Source organism: Suricata suricatta, chromosome 8 (genome assembly GCF_006229205.1).
Source record: "Suricata suricatta isolate VVHF042 chromosome 8, meerkat_22Aug2017_6uvM2_HiC, whole genome shotgun sequence".
Taxonomy (NCBI): Eukaryota; Metazoa; Chordata; class Mammalia; order Carnivora; family Herpestidae; genus Suricata; species Suricata suricatta.
In genome coordinates, this window is record NC_043707.1 from 32,328,926 (window position 1) to 32,346,677 (window position 17,752).

General features: G+C 51.9%; 1 protein-coding gene across 1 annotated transcript in view; it reads right to left on the minus strand.

Annotated features, from left to right (window-relative positions):
• The window catches only part of LOC115298402 (myosin-16), a 65,580-nt gene that overhangs the window by 22,103 nt on the left and 25,725 nt on the right, over nt 1-17,752 (minus strand). The window contains exons 20-31 of the mRNA XM_029947156.1: nt 14,635-14,771; nt 13,226-13,307; nt 10,582-10,755; nt 9,517-9,744; nt 8,427-8,531; nt 5,817-5,903; nt 5,455-5,600; nt 4,265-4,355; nt 3,731-3,787; nt 2,957-3,043; nt 1,187-1,432; nt 215-332 (exon numbers count right to left, since the gene is read on the minus strand). Coding sequence (XP_029803016.1) covers nt 215-332; nt 1,187-1,432; nt 2,957-3,043; nt 3,731-3,787; nt 4,265-4,355; nt 5,455-5,600; nt 5,817-5,903; nt 8,427-8,531; nt 9,517-9,744; nt 10,582-10,755; nt 13,226-13,307; nt 14,635-14,771 — 1,558 coding nt within the window. The remainder of the gene's footprint in view (nt 1-214; nt 333-1,186; nt 1,433-2,956; nt 3,044-3,730; nt 3,788-4,264; nt 4,356-5,454; nt 5,601-5,816; nt 5,904-8,426; nt 8,532-9,516; nt 9,745-10,581; nt 10,756-13,225; nt 13,308-14,634; nt 14,772-17,752) is intronic.

The following is a 17,752-nucleotide window of genomic DNA, read 5'->3' on the forward strand; positions in this document are numbered from 1 at the left end:
TTTGAATCATGTCACTTGTTTTACGCTGCAAAGATGCTACTTGGGACACTCAATGGGTAGGATCAGGTCTCCTGTCTCTTCACAGCGGGCGTGAAGTTTCCAAGGCCAAGGAAGCTCTGGGAAGAGGACCCGGGTTCTCTTTCGGTCTCCTTGAGGATCCCTGTTCTGTTCCATACACTGTTCCTCGGGAAGCTGCAGGGAGGGGCGCGCTCACCTTGCAGCCGGGTCCTGATGGCGTTGATTTCTGCCTGGTTTCGCTCCAGCTCAGCCACCTTGGCGTTGGCTTCTGCTAAGCTATCTTCCAGCTTTCGGATGTGGGCCTCGGCATTCATCTGCTCGGGGAAGAGGTACCCAGTGGGGAAATGGAGAAGCCAGGCCAGACCCTCCCTGCTTCCCACCTGGGTTCCCCTAGTGTAGCCTCCCAGACTACCTTCCTCGTCGTTCTAGAACATGCCCGTCTCAGAACCATCTCGCCCTGCCCCACTCCACCTTATCATTTCTATCAATATAAACTTAGAGCCTTTGGGTTGGCACACAGACCCTCACTTTCTGGCTCATCCCCCTTTTCTAGCCACTCCGGACTCCTGAGGACCTCACCCAGTAAGAGAATGCAACGGGCCAATTTAAGAAAAAATACTGGCATTAGTTCTGGGGTGTGCAGCTAAAATGGGATCTGTGAAGATGCCTTGTGAGTGTCTGAAGTTGGAAGATCTGGGTTGGCTGAGCCAGGGACCCCAAAGTATCATCCCTGCTCACCCTTGGAGCCCCCCTTTCCCTCATGTCATAGGAAAGCTCTTCCTGGGGCAGCTGCTTGATAAATGAATGACTTGCTTTTTCCTTCTTGCCATGTATCACTTTCATTGCGGTGATGTATGGATTTCTTTTGTCACTCTTACTAGTCTGTCACATTTATTGATCTTTTCTTATGTGCCAGACTGTTGAAGCCCTTGCAACAGCACTATGAAGCAGGGGTTGTCATTATCCCCATTTTACAGATGAGGAAACTGAAGCACAGTTAGCTTATGAACTTGGCCAAGGTTATACACCATCCTGTGGGATCTGTGACGGGCTCATCTAGGTTCCCTTCACAACATCTAGAAGGTGCCCTGGGCTTTCTGGGGGCTTGGGGAAGCAGCCAGATGCTGGGCCACCTCCCTGTGGCTCTGCAGGGGTCCCCCCCGCTCACCTTGGACTTCTGCACCGTCTCCATGCTGGCATTGAGGTCGTCGATCTCAGCCTTCATGACCTGCTTGTCCTTCTCCAACTTGGCCTTGACTCTCTGCAGGTTCTCCACATGCTCTGTCAGCTCAGCCATGGAGTCCGTGTGCTTCTTGCGCAGCGTGGAGGCCGCTGCCTCACTCTGCAGGGCAGCCTCCTCCAGCTCCCGCCTCAGCTTTAGCAGCTCAGCCTCCCGCTTGCGGTTCTGCTCGATCTGGGAGACAGAGGCAGGGCTTTAGCGGAACTGACCCGCATCCTTAAGGCGGACGCAGCCCACCTGCTTAGTGGTCCCCTGATATTTCTGTACCCCACTAATAGGATGTCTTGACTGAAATGGCAGTCCCAAGCCTCTGGGTGGGTTGCCTGTAGGATTCGTTTAGCTGGTGCTATGCGTGGAATTGTGCCCCATGAGAAGATCTGCTCAGTTCTTAACCCCAGATACCTGTGGATGTGACCTTATGTGGAAACAGGGTCTTTGCAGATGTAAACAAGCTAAAATGTCAGACCAGACTAGGGAGGCCCCTAACCCAATGGCTGGTTGTCCTTCTAAGAGGAGAGATTTGGATCCAGGGAGATACATAAGAAGAAGGCCATGTGACCATGGAGGTGGGGGGTTGGAGCGATTCAGCTACAAGCAAGGAACACCAAGGATTGCCAGCAACCCACCAGAAGGCAGGAGAGAGTCCTGGGACAGATTCCCTTTGAGCCTCTAGAAGGACCCTGCCAGGCAGCCCCTGCTCCAAGGCCCCTGATGTCACGGCGCCATGACCCCACTTCTTTCCATCCCTCTGGTGCCCTTTGTCCTGTCGTTGTCTTCACTTCCTTTGCATTGCTGTACGTAGTCCCTTCTTGATGCTCCCCACTCAAACCACCTGGGATGATTTTGTTTCCTCCCAGGACCCTGACCACAGCTGGGTGCCAGCTTCGGTTCTCAGCACGCTCCCCTACAACAAGCAGACTGAGGCCAGGATGGTGAGGGAGTGGGGCGTGCTGTCCAGAGAGCCTCAGGACAGGATGCTTAGCCTTACAGGGCTAAGGGACCCCATCCACATTCCTGCTCTCAGCTCTGACCCAGGGTCCACATTTGTAAGAGACCTGACTATCCGGAATTAGAAGGAGAGTTTCAAGCTCTGTCAGTGTCCACAATGCCTTTATGTGAGTTGGAGGAAGAGCCATTCCACATGAGAGGCTCAGCTTGGATTCTGGCCCTGGGAGTGTGGGGTCACCCTGCTGTATTAACCACATCTTCATTTTCTATATTCTTACGCCTTGTCATGTGGGCTTTGCTGACCACAATAAAAACTCTTTGCCTGCAATTCTCCCATGCCCCTGCCCCCACTGACCCTGCTGCTTCCCCATGTGGCCCTGCATGGCACCCCTCCTAGGAATTGTAACAGACTGTCTGCACAGTGGCAATCCTTCCCTGCCTGGCTGGCATTACTGCAGCTCACATTTTCTATAAGACACGTTATGTCCCACAATGCCTGCCCTCTGCATTCAGTCCAGTGCTGTGTCTGTCCACATCACTGAGCTAAGGATCCCCAGGAGAAAGGGGCCAAGCCAGCCCCTCTCTGGCCTCTTCTTTGTTATTAGTTGTTCTCTTAAGTTAGCCCCAGGTTTCAGCAAGAACTAACTGGTCCTATTCCCACTGCTCATCATCCAGCAATGTTTTTTTTTCTCCCTGAAGGCAGGCAGGAATGGGGTCCCTTGCACCCCCATCCCATCACGAGGATGGTACCTGAGCAGATGTGGCTCCCCCAGCCTCTTCCAGTCTGTCACTGAGGTCTTCGAGGTCCCGGGACAAGTCGCTGCGTTGTTTCTCCACCTGAGGGGGTATTGAATGACCGTGATGCGGAGCCATGTGGGAGCCCCTCCTTCTCTGGTAAAGACTGCAGTGACCGCATGTCTGTGAGGCTGGGGGCCCGCACCTGGGGAGCTTTGCATTCTGCCTGCCACCCCCATACGCTCAGAGAAGGATGTCTGTCCTCCTCCCTGCGCTGGGTGGGTCTTCCTGCCCATCCTACTCGCAGCCCCGGTTTGGCTGAATCTGGAGTCTAGGCGTGTGAGGGTTCCTTTCCCACCAGCTCTCTGGCCTCATCCTCTGCAGGACCCCCACCCCCACCCCAAAAGCCTCTTTCCATTCTTTGCTGGTCCTTTAACATCTTTGTACCCATGCAGGGAGGTCCTGTCTCATTACCTCCATCTAGAAATTCTTCCCCGTGTCAGCCTGTTGAATTCAGTTCTCTGAATCCCCAGGCTCACGTTGTCTCCTCAGCCTGCCCCTGGTGGGCCCACACCATGAGTCATATCTTTACATCTTACATCATAATTAATACTGCTCCTGCAGCGCAGTGCCTGGCACACAGTAGGTGCTCAAGAAACAGCGAGGGCCTTTTCAGTTGGAAACCGGTCCTCCCCTCTGTGCTTTCCTGAGTGGAGTGTCTGCTTATGGTTGGATAGTGGCTGGCAATGGGTCCTTAGATTCAAGTAAGTGTAGACGTTTTTAATTTACCTTGGCTCTCATTGCCCTCTCAGCCTCCAGTTCTTCCTCCAGCTCCTCAATTCGGGCCTAGCAGACAAATTGCGGGAGGGGAGGGGGGATTTATTTCTTCTGTATGAAGTTACAAACTTACCCACTTGACCTTTTAGTAGGGAAGTGATGAAAAGGCGCTGAGCATGCGATGGATACTGTCGAAGGCAGAGGGAAACAGGGCACAGAGAGTCTGTGCAATGGTCCTGAGGCAGGGGGTGGGGGGAGGCTGGGGTATGTGAGACCCCACAAGGAGCCAGCATGCCTAGGGAGTGTGGGACGGGGAATGCTGAGTGACAAGGTTAGGGAGGGGGTGGGGGCAGACTGTGGAGGCCCTTGTCCTCATTGTGGAGGCTTTGACTCTAAGCCTGCATGAGGTGAACTTGGATCAGGGTCAAGGACTCTGGGGCAGCCCTGCTCCTTAGGAAACCCAGGCGGCCAAGCAGCTGATGGGAGCCAAGGTGCCTGGAAAGGCATTTCGAAAGGAGAGCTCCGGCTTCTCGGTCCTGGACACACCTGGTGCTCCTTCAGTTTCCGCTGGAGTGTGGAATTCAGAGACTGCTCATCCTCGTACTTGGAATTGACGGAATTGATTTCCATATCCCTCCTGCAAGAGAAGGTGTGGTCTCCTGAGGAGGGGCTGAGGGGAGACCAGCCAGCTGGTGAGGGAACAGAACCCAGGCTACCGGAGGAGGCCTTGAACCTGCTGAAACCCATTCATCCCCTAAGCCCCTGACCCTCTGGGGTGAAAGCCCAGGTCTCGCCCTGCAAAAGCCCACAGAATCTGCTACACAGGCTTCCCATTCACTCTTGCATAGTTAATTTGGCACACGTTTCTTGACTATCTACCACATGCCAGATGTCATTTGGGGCTCCAGGGACACACCTGTGAACAAACCAGACAGAAATCGCTGCCCTGGTGAGCTTACATTCTAGGGGCTCCAGAATCAATCACATGGACGCTTTGCCTTTTTAGGGAAAACTTTGCTCTACAACTTTCCAACTGTCTCTCTCTGATACGTGGGTTCCACATGTCAAGGAGCCATGTGTGTGAACTAAGACACCAGAGACCAGGTAGATGAGCAGGACGGTCAAGGTCACATGCAGCTTCTGGGTGTGCCACAGAAGAAACGGGCTGCAGTGCAGCGTTAGCCTCACATGCCTCACAGCAGCTCGTGGTGCTGTCAAACTGGCACGGCAGAATGTTCTTCAAAGTTGTGTCGTCCAAATTCGACCCCCTGAAAGCTTTCCTTGTCTGTCTCCTTAGCTCCATCCCCTCAGCCTCTTGCTTTAATTCAGGTTTACACCTGGACTATGGCAGTAGCCTTCTGGTTGCCTTTCTACTTCCAGTTTTTCTCCACTCCACCTCTCCTCCATAATTACTGCTGCAGTGAAATACCCCCTTGACTCCTTGTGGTCTTTGAAAGTCCAGCCTACAGGTTTCTGCCAAGAATCCCTGCCTATTGGGGAGGGGGCATTGCTCAGTACCAGCCTCCTTTCTGGTGCCCAGTTGGCCCTGTGTGAGGCTGGGAGCTCCCTGCAGATGGGCAGTGTCCACTCTCCCCTCCCTGTATCCTCTGTACTGGGCACAGTGCTGGAGATGTGTGTTAATACACGCAGAGCCCTCAGCACGGTGCCTGGCACCCAGCACCATACAGAAAGTGCTAACGTTGTTATGGATGAAATGAATGACCACACGGACATACTTTTTCACCACCTCCTCCAGATCTAGTTTGGACCGCTCCATCTCATTGAGGTTGTCAATGGTCATCTTCAGGTCACTCTCAGCTTTCCGACGGGCCTTCTCCACCTCCGCCCGGATTTTCTTCTCTTGTTCCCAGTTATCCTCCAGCTGCAGAAACAAGAAAAGCAAGAGAAAATTGTGGTTTGGGTGGTGGGGTGAGTCTGAGGCCAGGATGCAATGACGAACCAGACTGGGCCTGGCCCCTTAGCTGTAGCATCAGAAAGGACATGTCAGTCTAGTTCCCCAAATGTATTTGAGCACCCGGGGTCCCAGCATGGACCTGGCCCTTGGGCTATAGAATCGGCCCCAGCAACAGGGCATTACCTCATGGATCTGGGTGCTGAGCTTGCTGTTGGTCTTGGTCAGGTGGTTCACCTTGTCCTCCTCGGCTTGCAGGTCGTCGAGGGTTTTCTGGAAAGAAAGATCCACATGTGTGTCCCACAAGGCACCCAGAAGCAGCCGAAAAGACCGAGTTCTCTGCCACCGTTTCTGAACTGGGTTGAGTTGACTGCAGGGAACAGCTGCCGAGCCCCTGGCCCTGGTGCTGGGGTCGGGAGGGGCGGGGCAGACCCAAGCACCCGTTAGCTGCAGGTGGGCCCTCAGCAGTCAGTGGCTCTGGTTCCCCGTGGGGCATTTAGGAAATCTGTCAGGGGCTTTTGTTTGTCACCACGGCTGGGGGCCCTGTGGCACTTAGTGGTTCCAGGGATGCTCGACATGCGTTGCTCTGGACAGTCAGTGCCATGAAGCATAATTCTGCAGTCCACACACTTGATGCCCAACCCCTGGGCATTCACATAAGTAAAACAACAATTCTACTCTTCTGAACCCAGCACCACTGTACACATAACTCAATTTTTTTTCATTTAGTATATATTATATTTTAAAAGAATGATCTACCATGAAAACTGAGAGAAGATTTGTTGTTGTCAAAATCTCCCTGAGAGTTCTTTACCACTTTGTAAACTTGCATCACTGACAGTAGCCACACTTTGCTGTCAGCGTCACCAACGCACCCTCTGTGCCTGTCTGGAGCCGCCTGGGCAGGCTCCGGTGGACAGCCTACTACTCACAACGTCTTCTAGTGGATCTGCCTGGGCTCTTACACATGAACAGCCCTGTTATTTATTATAAATTACATTCCATTCATATCCCCCCTTAAAAAGAAGGGCACTATATTGATTTTTTTGAAGTTACGTATATGCTATAATAATTTTTATTTTACGATAGTAAAGAGAGGCTTCCAAAGTGCAGTCTGTCCTCGTTATTTGTGGATTATCTATTTGCCAATTTATCTACGAGCTAAAATTTATGTGTAATCCCAAATCAATACTTGTGGTGTATTCATGGTCATTTGCAGACATGGCACAGAGCAGAGGAAAAATTTGCATCCTGGCGTGCACCTTTCCAGCTGACATCAAATAAGATGATGCCCTACCTTCCTGTTTCAGTTCATACTGCTAACAGGTGTCTCCTTCACAGTCTATTTCATGCCACGTTTTTTACGTTTTTTTGCACTTTCGTTTTGGTGAGTTTGGTTTACAGAATGGTGTACCAAGCACAGTGGTACAGTTCTGTCTAGTGTTCCCAAGCACAAGAAAGCTGTGCTGTGCCTCACAGAGGAAATTTGTGTGTTAGATAAGCTTTATTCAGGCATGTTGACTGTGAGTTCATTGTCTGGGAATCGACAATATGTACCAAGTAGTGTCTTTACACAGAAACACACATAAAACAAAGTAATGTATTGATTGACAAAAATGTGACCAGAGGCTTGCAAGAACATAATCCTCTATTTCCCCTTAAAACTGAGGTTCAGTGTTGGGGCACCTGGGTGGCTCAGTTGGTTGGTCATGATCTCGCAGTTCATGGGTTTGAACCCTGTGTTGGGCTCTTTGCTGACAGCTCAGAGCCTGGAGCCTGCTTCAGATTCTGTGTCTCCCTCTCTCTCTGCCCCTCCCCCATTTGTGCTCTGTCTCTGTCTCAAAAATAAACTATAAAAAAAAACTTTAAGAGAGACAGAGAGCATGTGGGGGGAGGGACAGAGAGAGAGGGATACACAGAGTGTGAGGCAGGCTCCAGGCTCTGAGCTGTCAGTACAGAACCTGATGCGGGTCTTGAACCCACGAACCGCGAGATCATGACCTGAGCTGAAGTTGGACACTTAACTGACTGAGCCACCCAGGCACCCCTCACTCTGTCTCTCAAAATTGAATAAATGTTCAAAAATGTAAAAACAAAAACAAAACTGCGGTCCAGTATTTGCTAATTTAGTGTTTGCAGTGACTTTATAGAACGTAACTACCTGGAATAATGAGAATCGAGTGTATTTGTTATAAAAGGGGGCTCTGAGTTTGAAATGGTTGAGAATTACAGTCTAAGGGGAAGTATTTCCAGAGGCAGCAGAGAGAGGCACTCAGGGGATGTGTTGTGCGTTCATGGTGTCAGCAAACATGGCAATAGAGGTCCTACTGTCTGGTTCTGGACTTCAGCTTCCTCTCTGCACCTGCCTCCAGAGCTCGGAGGTGGTCTGTGCCAAGGTCAGCACTGGTGGCTGGTCAGAGCTGGCTCTGCCTCCAGGAGCCTGAGCCCTAATGGTCAAACGGGGCTCCTCATGACAGGAGCTCATGCCTTTTGTTGCCAAGATGGATCAGGGTTTACTGCTGCTTTAGCACCCGCAGGGCCCTTCATCCTGATGCGTCCAGGGACCCTAGCTTCCAGTGCACTGGGGACCATCTGCTTGTACCCACTGCCCCCTTTTCACCCCACTTACAACAAACCTGGGAGGATGGTCACAAGACGTGCCCGTGCCTGCTTTGCTGAGATTTAGGAAGACCCTGGCTTCCCTATGGCCTCAGCTGAGGAGCAGCAAAGCCAAGATTTGTCTCAGGGTCCCCGAGCTCCGCCTGCTGTGAGGTGGAAGCTGGTGGTGGTGCCTACCTGGTGCAGCTCCTCCAGGGCCCTCTTCTCCTTCTGGAGCTTGGCGATGGAGTCTTCACGGAGCGAGAGGTCCCCGGTCAGGGTGCGGACCTTGTGATCCAGGGCCTGGAAACAGGGAGGGAGAGGGACAGGACTTTAAGGCTGGGAACACCCTTGGAGGGGGAACAGAGGGGGAGGCGCTCGCTCCCAGAGGGTTTCTTCAGCGTGGCTGCGGTCCAGAGTCACTTGGGAGCCTGGGAAATGCTAGCACCCAGGGCACACCCCAGGCAACCAGGTCAGACTCTGAGGGTGAGGGCAGCAGGGACAATCACCTTGGCTCTTCAAAGCCGGGCCCGCAGTGTCTTAGAGACATAGACCCTGGGGCCCCAGCGGATTTGCCGATGCAGAGCCAGCATGTTATCAAGATGCTAGTGCTTTGTGTGCACATCAGAACTGAAGAGGCACGGGCTTAGGCAGCATAACCTTCCCTGCTCTGGATCCCCCCACCAACCTGTGGGGGTAAGAAGGGGCCCTCAAGCCAAGAGCCCACCGGATGGTGTCAGGAGCCAGGGGCTCCCCCTGGAGCCGACTGGAAGGGCAGTCTGCTTGTTTGGGCAGAGATCCAACAGCTAGAGGTTGCCCCACGCTAGAGACAGGGTTGTCTCTTCTGGGAAGAAGGGGGAAGCCAGATGTGGTGCTGCAGATGAACATTCTGTGAGGGTCCCAGGAACACTGAGGCTGAGTGGGCCACAGGTTAGCGTGGACATCTGGGAGTCACCAGCGTGAGGAACACCAGTCAGGCCTGAGCCTGGATGTCACTATGATGGGAATAGCCCTTGGCCCTCTTAGCTACTTTGTCCTGATGGAACTTTCTGCAGCAATGGCCACATTCTCAGTTCAATGTGGTAGCACTAGCCTGGTGTGGCTATTGAGCACTCGAAATGCCACTAGGTCACTGGAGGAGCCACATTTTCCGTTGCACTGAGTTAAAATTGCCCCTATGGCTGCTGGCTAGGGTCCTGGGCAGTGCTGCTGCGGGGACTCCAGGAGTGACCCCCGCGGGATTCCCTGTTCTCGCGAGGGGTGTGGTCAGGCCCCAGGGCCTCCTCACCTGCTTCTCCTTCTCTGTCTTGGCCAACGTGGTCTCAAGGCCCTCCAGGTCCCGCTTTAGGTCACTCATCTCACCCTCCAGCTTGCGTTTGGTGGCACTCAGGGAGGCCGCCGTGCCCTCCTCCTCCTCCAGCCGCTCCCGCATGTCGGAGATCTGGCTCTCCAGCTCCATTTTCGTCTTCATCATCTGGGTCAGGCGCTCCTCGGCATCTATCAGGTTCTCTTGCTCCTGGTAGAAGAAAGAGCACCGGTCAAAGCAGGATCCCACAGGGGTCTAGGCGCTAGTTCTGAGCTCCTTGGGATGTGTGTGACAGAACATAATCTAGCAGAGCTGTCCCCAGACCACCAGCTGCATCACCTGTGAGCTGGTTAGGATGCAAGATCACCCAACACCTGCTGCGTTGAAATCTGCATTTGAACAAGATCCCGGGTAGTCAGGTGCACCTGAAGGATTTAGCACTGGTGGTCCAGGACAAGTGGAGGACACGCCGGCTCCACACCACTGGTAGTTTGGGCTGAGCCTGAGAGTGCCTATGCTTTGGTCTGCCAATGGGGCATGGATTATCTGCCCAAATAACTCCCAGCATTGATTTGGCACTTTTGTGTAAAGGACCCATTTCCCACCCACAGTTCCTCCTTATAACGATCCTGAGAAGCAAGCCAGGCAGATGTCACTGTAAGCTATGGTTTAGAGATGAGGGACCTGATATTCGGAGGAGGCAGGGACCACCAAAAGTCAAATGGACAGTAAGTGGCAGAAGAGGGACACCCTGGGTTGTCCCCTGGGGTCTCCCCGAGATGGGGTCAGTGGTGTAAACAACAACTGGCCACAGAGTCAAACCAGATGAGCTGTGGACTTTTAGTTTGTGGCATAACATTATCCTATAAATGGCTGATTCTTTTTTTTTTTTTTTAAATAGGTGATTCTTTTTTTACTGTGGTCTCTCTCATACACTGATTCTCAGAAGGCTCACCCCCTGCCTCCCTCCCTAACTCTTAGTGACCCCGGGGATCCTGGTAGTTGCCAGGGTCCCCAGCTCCCGCCCTCCCTCCGGGCCCCACGTACAGCCTGTAGCTGGATGGTGAGGTCATTCTTCTCCTGGCTGAGCGTGGCCATCTTCTCCTCCAGCTCCTTTACCCTGTTGATCAGCTCCTGCGTCTTGGACATGGCATTCCTCAGCTCCTCCTCCTTAGCCTTCATCTCCTCCTCTTGCCGAGCCACATTCAAGAGCGGCTTGACCTGAGTGGTGAGCAACAGCATCTGGTGTTAGGGGAACGGGCTGCGGGGGCTCAGTGGCAGTGGGCTGTGGGCTCTCTCTCTGACCGGACCTCACGCCCCCATCAGGGTGGAAACAGCACTTGCCACAGCCTTGAGGAAGCCCCTCTCCACAGATGCCATGTAAGTGTCTCCCGCCTGCACAGAGAAGGCCCGTCCTTGCCGAGGACAAGTCCTCAGGGCTCTCTGCGATCCTGAGACACAGTTAGGTGCTCCTCGGCATGTAGGCCCATTCAGGGCTTACACCGTTCTCTAAGTGGTGTGTGCTCGGGAGCCCGAGCTGAGTTCAAGCTCTGGTTTCCTTGGCTTTGTCCCTTACGGGTTCCTTCCCCTTGCTATTTCTGTTTCTGTCTCTCTATTTCTGTCTCTCTCCCTGTTTCCGTGTCTCTGTCTCTCTGTCTGTGGGGCCCTGGGGTACTCCAGAGGCGAGTTTGCATAAACACACAACTACATGACACTTTTCATTCAGTGAAAGCCTACCAAACGTGTTGGGTTTTTTTCCCATCGACTCCTCCCATCTGGCTTATATAAGACTGGAGCTTAGTTAAAAACTAAGAGTAAAGGATTTTTATTTTATTTTACTTTTTTACTCATTGGAACAGGAGCTTGTTCTGCCACTAGTGAAATTTTGCTTTCTAGTAAAGAACTAGGCTTTTGGTCTCCTCATCTTCTCTGACCACTGGTGTCTTGCTTGGAAGGAATCTTAGGGGGCAGGTGAGATAGACTTTAGCATGGCACAGAAACATTTGATTTTCGTTGTTAAATAGTTACTTTTAAAAATAACTTTTTTTAGGGGCGCCTGGGTGGCTCAGCAGGTTAAGCATCGGCATCGACTCAGGTCATGATCTCACAGTTCGTGGGTTCAAGCCCTGCATCAGGTTCTGTGCTGAGCGCTAGCTCAGAGCCTGGAGCCCACCTCAGATTCTGTATCTCCCTCTCTCTCTGACCCTCCCCTGCTCATGCTGTCTCTGTCTCTCAAAAATAAATTAAAAACATTAAAAAAAAATAACTTTTTTTAATTTAAAAAGTTTTCACATTTATATATTTTGAGAGAGAGCCTGAGTGCAATCAGGGGAGGGGCGGGGGGGGGGGGGAGAATCCCAAGCAGGCTTAACCCTGTCAGCACAGAGCCCCATGTGGAGTGCCATCTGTGAACCATGAGATCATCACCTGAGCTGAAATCAAGAGTCGGTCCCTTAACCGACTGGGCCACCTCCGCCCCCTAAAAATAACTTTTAAAAATAAGAAATTTAGGGGCATATGGGTGACTCAGTTGTTAAGCCTGACTCTTGATTTCAGCTCAGGTCATGATTTCACAGTTCATGGGTTCAAGCCTCATGGCAGACTCTTCACTGACAGCATGGAGCCTGCTTGGGAATCTCTCTATCTTCTTCTCTCTCTGCCCCCTCATTCAATTGTGCTCTGTCTCTCTCTCTCTCAAAGATAAATAAACTTAAAAATATAAATAAATAAAACATAAAATAAAAATTTCAAAATAAGAAAGTGAGTTGGCACCAGGAAAGCTCAGTAAATAGAACAGGTGGGGAATGTGCCGGTGATGACTGAACTTTGAGAAATGCTCATCTGGACTGCTCTGGGGTCTCAGGCCCTCGAGGGGGCTGGCTTGTGAAGGGGTGCCTTTGGGGGTGCAGAACTTACCATCCCTCCTTTGAATCTGTGGCCAGCATTGAGTGTTAGAAAGCGCTTTCCCATAGGGGGAGGAAGAAGTCTTCCACACAAGCCAAGGTGGCCTCAGGGCCACTGGAGGTGACCTGGGGCCTGGCCCACCCCTCCGCACAACTGCCCCTTGAGACAGCACCACCTTCCCATCTTCTGAATGCCGCAGCCCTGCATTGCACCTCCGCTGGTGCCCAGCAGCATGTTCCCTTTGAAGGGAGGCCAGAGGCGGGGACCCCATCACCCAGTACGATTCCACCTGCACCAGGAGGAAGGCTCCCGCCTCCTGCGTTGGCTAAGGTCAACCCCACCATCTGTCTGACTCACTGCCCCCTTGACTGTCTCAGAAGAACCTGGGAAATAGGAGGTCGGATCCCATGATTTCCTGAGCTTGCTCCAGCTCTGAAGCGGAGGACCTCACTAAGGGAGCTGCCGATGCCTCAACACGTCCAGGGGGAGGGGCTGATGAACAAGCTGCCTTTCTGTACTGAGGGGGCTTTCCATCCTAAGAGGATGTTATTTTGAGGGATGAGATGGGGTAGGAAGACACTCTGATTTTTCTCTGGGAGGAATGAGCCCTTGACTGGAAGGGGACTGGATTCCTCATTTGCCTCCCAGGCACCCTCATTGGTGGACTGTCCCTGCTGCATCCTGCACCTCCCCCGCCAAGGGGCACCTCCCCCCAGGACAGAGCCCCAGCCCCACCCCTACAATGCTGGCAGCTGCAGCCCCATTAGGCCCGGCCCCTCAGCCCTACCTTGTTGTACAGCTTCCACCAGCCCCAGAAACGCAGCTCCAGGAATTTGCGTGTGTTCCTCTGGATGACCTTCAGGCCGATTCTGCAAAAGAGGAAGCCGGGGTTCCATGAATTAAAGTGTAACTGTCAGGTCCTCCCTGATGTCCCACCCAGATGGCACAAGGCTCAGACACACCACTCATTTCTTCTTAGTTTCCTTCCTTCTGCTCCCTCATGGGGAATCAGCCATTACGCTCTGAATCCTATCCATTCTGCAGTCTCTGGAACCCGCCCCCTTGTCCCCTGCAGCTTCGCTGGACTATCATTTACTGAGGACCTCCTGTGTGCCAAGGCCCCGGCTGTCCTACACTCAGCCCCCAACTGGTGTCCCTGCCCTCAGCCACGGTGGGGGTGGAGAGGGCTGATGGATATCAAGACGTCATTATTGTTGTTGTTATTTGCCTATTACTGTTATTATTACTAATACTATGCCCCAAGGAAGCAGAGTCAACCACAGGTCAGCCAGGGTAGCCTGAGCTATTTTCTGATGCTTGTTTTAGAAAGATGGCTAAAAAACACAATTTGGAGGGCGAGGATTTGGGGTGAGGACTTCTGGATTCCAGTCTTGACTCTGCATGAACCTGGGCCAGCCCCTTCACCCTTCTGACCTCAGTTTCCACATCTGCAAAACAGGGGTGCCAGCCCTACTGCGTCTTTCTGACAGTAACACCACACAGACCAGTAAGGGGATATCTGGGAAAAGTGACTTGTAGGCTTTAAGAGAAGGGTTTGTATTATGGGTTGAGTTGTGTCCCCTCCCAAAAGATATGCTGAAGTCCTAACACCCAGTGCCTGTGAATGTGTCCTTCTTTGGAAATAGGGTCTTTGCAGGTGTCATTACTTAGGTTAAGATGAGGTCATATGGAGAAAGGGGGGCCCCTGCCCCAAGATGGCGGTGTCCATATAATAAGGAGGATGGTGTGGAGACACAACCAGAGGGAAGGTCTTGTGAAAACAGGCAGAAATTGGACTGATGTTGCCACAAGCCAAGGAAAGCCTGGGGCCACCAAGATGAAAAGAAGCAAGAAAGGATCCTCCTTCCTTCAGGGTGAGTGCAGCCTGCAATATGCCTTGATTTCAGACTTCTGGCCTCCAGCACTGTGAGAATTGCCATTGTTTTAAGCCACCCAGGTTGTGGTGCTCTGTTCCAGCAGCCTTAGGAAGTGATTCCGGGCCCCAAGCAGGGTTCACTGGGCCAGGGGAGATGTCGGCGCCCTCCCCTCACCTCATTGCCCGGAGTCACTACCGGAGCCAACCCCTGTGCCTGTGTGTGTGTGTGTGTGTGTGTGTGTGTGGCTGGGTCCCTGGTCATTCTGCACGGATGCGTGTGGCTTCAGTGGTCCCGCCCCGCCCGTGGTGGTGAGTGCTACCTTCGCTCCAGCATCTTCTTGAACTCAATCCTCATGAGGAAGCCCCGCAGACGGCACTGCAGCATGGTCATGATCTTGGCCAGACGCTCATCCCGCATGTCCTCAAGCTTAGCCAGGATGCCTGCCCGGAAGAATACCTGCAGGAAAGGGACACTCCTCTGCACGTGGCCCAGGTGTTGCCAACAGCATCCACTCATGGGGGACAAGCCCCAGAGGTTCAGGAAAGGGCCTTGAAAGTTAATGGACCCAGTCTGGTGCTGGTGCTTGAGGCCGCTTGGGAACAACTGGCCCCTGCCTGGATGCCCCTGATGGTGGGGCCACGCCAGCCTCCACGTCTGTTTCCTCTCACCCTCGGATCCTCCTTTGGGCTCCAGCCCTGACCTTGCACTTGCTAGCTGGGTCACCTTGGGCACATCTCCTCAGGGCCTCAGTTCCCCATCTGTGAAATGGGGATGTTGATCCCTCCCTGACAGGGCTGCTATAAGGATTAAATAGAGATAACTGGGTGGAAAAGTCTCATGTAAACTGTGAAGCAGCACAATGTGATAGATTGGGGAGCCAGGGGGCTCAGTCAGTTAAGCATCCGCCTCTTGATCTCACAAGTTCTTGGGCCCCATGTCGGGCTCTGCGCTGACAGCTCAGAGCCTGTTTAGGATTCTCTCTCTCTTTCTCTCTGTCCCTCCCCTGTTCACACTGTCTCTCTTTCAAAATAAATAAAGCATTTTTTAAGAAATGCATTAGATTGTCATAATCCTCACTGCTGTTGATTGTCCAGCAGCCAGGGCGGCCAGGGGCCTCCTTCTTTACCTCCATGCAACACTCATGCCTTTGGACAGTCACAGTCTCCCAGGGATCAGGGAGTGGGAAGAGAGGATGGTGAGGGGCAAGGGAGAGGTTGACTTTGTAGAAAGGATACAGAATTTTACCAATGCTGCACAATTTCATCCACCCAACTGTGGTGTGTGTTAGAAAGCTTTGCAGGGGCTTAGAAAGATCAGGAAACACCCAACTTTGCAGTGTGTTAGAAAGATCAGGAAATACCCAGTTTCTGGCAAATTCAAATTAAGGTCACAAGATAACATTCACTCTTCCCTCCACCTATAACTTTTAAGACTTTCAAGAACACAGGTGTTGGCAGGGTTGTGGATCAAGGGGAAGGTAGGTTGGTACAACAGTTTTGGAAAATAGGTTGGCATTCCCTCGTCAAGTTAGATGTTTCCAAACCCTGAAACAGACAACTATCCTCTGCAGCATTAGTGTATCTCAACCCTGGCTGCACATTGCTCCTACCTGGAAAGATACAGAAAGATACTGGTTGGAAAGATACTGATGTCTGCACACAGTGATTTCAAACCATTTCTGGAGTGAGACTCAGGCATTGGTACCTTCACCCTCCCCAAAGTGATTCTAATGTACGACCAAGGTTGAGAATTTCGTTCTGGAGAAAACCCTGCATACAATCATGTGCAAAGATACTCAAAGCAGCATTGTTGATAACCGCAGGGGGGAAAATCGATTTCCAAGGGCAGGAGAAAGGATAATTGTGGTGTGGCTGTCTGAGGCAGCATGATATGACGGTGACAATGAGTGAATGTCCTATAATGACCAACAAGGATGAATCTTGGAAACATGACTGAGTGTTAGAAGCATGTTCCAGAAGATTATATCAAGTATGGTCCTTTCATGAAGCTCAAAACCAGGCAAAACCTGGGGCCATATGCATATGTGACAAAGCCATTTTTTGAAAGTCAGGGGCATGGTTAGCATTCGGGACAAGGGGTTACTCCTGGGTGTGGGGAGGAAGAAAAGGAAAGAGATGCAAAGAGATTCTGGATATTTAAATGGGCTCATAGGTGGTTATTTTGTAATCAGTATGTTTGATACTGTGACATCTTTTTATAGGCTTCAAATAGGACATGATAGAAACTTCTAGAGGGATGGAAGGAGCCAGGAGCCCTGTAGTTGGCCTCAGCCTCCCTTGGATGTGCTATGTGACCTTAGCCTTGTCACTCTTGGGAGGCCCCAAACTCCCCTCCTGTTCAATGGGAATGCAGGGCCCTGAGTCCTCCCAGCTCCCAGAGTCTAATTCCACACCTTGGGGTAGGGAGCAGAGCCCCCAACTAAATCCTTTATGTAGATGCTATGGATACCAACAGGAAAAGAATGGAAAAGAATGCTCTCTCCACTTGCCTTCCTTCCCTGCAAAACCCCCAAGAGCTAGCTAGCTATTATGGGGTAGAGACATTGGGCTTGATTTCATAAACTCTTTCTTGATATTTCAAAAAGAATTATCATTGAGATGTGTCCTTTTAGGAGCAGGGAGGTGAGCATGTGGCTGGGGGTGGGAACACAGTTTACAGGCAGAATCATCCTTCTCTGTTCTGCCTCTGCCACCAGAGCCCTCCTGGTCCTTGTCCCCAAGCATGATATGGCAGGGACAATGAATGAATGCCATGTACCAATCAACACAGTTGAATCTTGGAAACTTAGGCGAAGCTTAGAAAGCTATCCCCAGAATCCCCAGGCCTTTACCTGGACCCAAGATGCCCGATGCAACCCCTGAATGACAGCAAAATGCAGTCCGTTCACCGGGCCAGTAGCTGTGTTAACTGCTGGCGACAGCAGCTCCACCCCCTTTTCCATGACCAGTGTCATGGGGCCGAGGCCTGCTCCGTCCTGCCTAGTTCCGTGGAATTGAGCATATAAGCTCCATGCCCTCTCCAGCCTTCCTCAAAATTCCCATCCTTCCAAGGTGGGGGCAGGGGAAAGGAGGCAGTCTCCAAGGTTCTCTCCCGCTCAAGTATTCAGCAATTCTCTGACAAAACCTGCAGTGTTCCTATCAGTCGATTTAGCTATATACACAGCATGTCTCAACTCTGTAGGAGGCCAGAGCTCACAGTTCTGGAAGATTCCAGAGCAGTGTTACAATTCTGCTAATGTTTACTACCACGAAGCAAGCTCCAGGGAGCTTAGGGACTCTTTCTTTCTGTTCTGTTCACTGGTGTATTCCTAGGGCCTTGAATCATGCTTGGCACACAGGAGATGCTCTATGAGCATTTCCGAAGCATCCATGTGCTCCAACAGGCCTGTGGGAAGCCGTGTTGCCTGTGCCATCCAT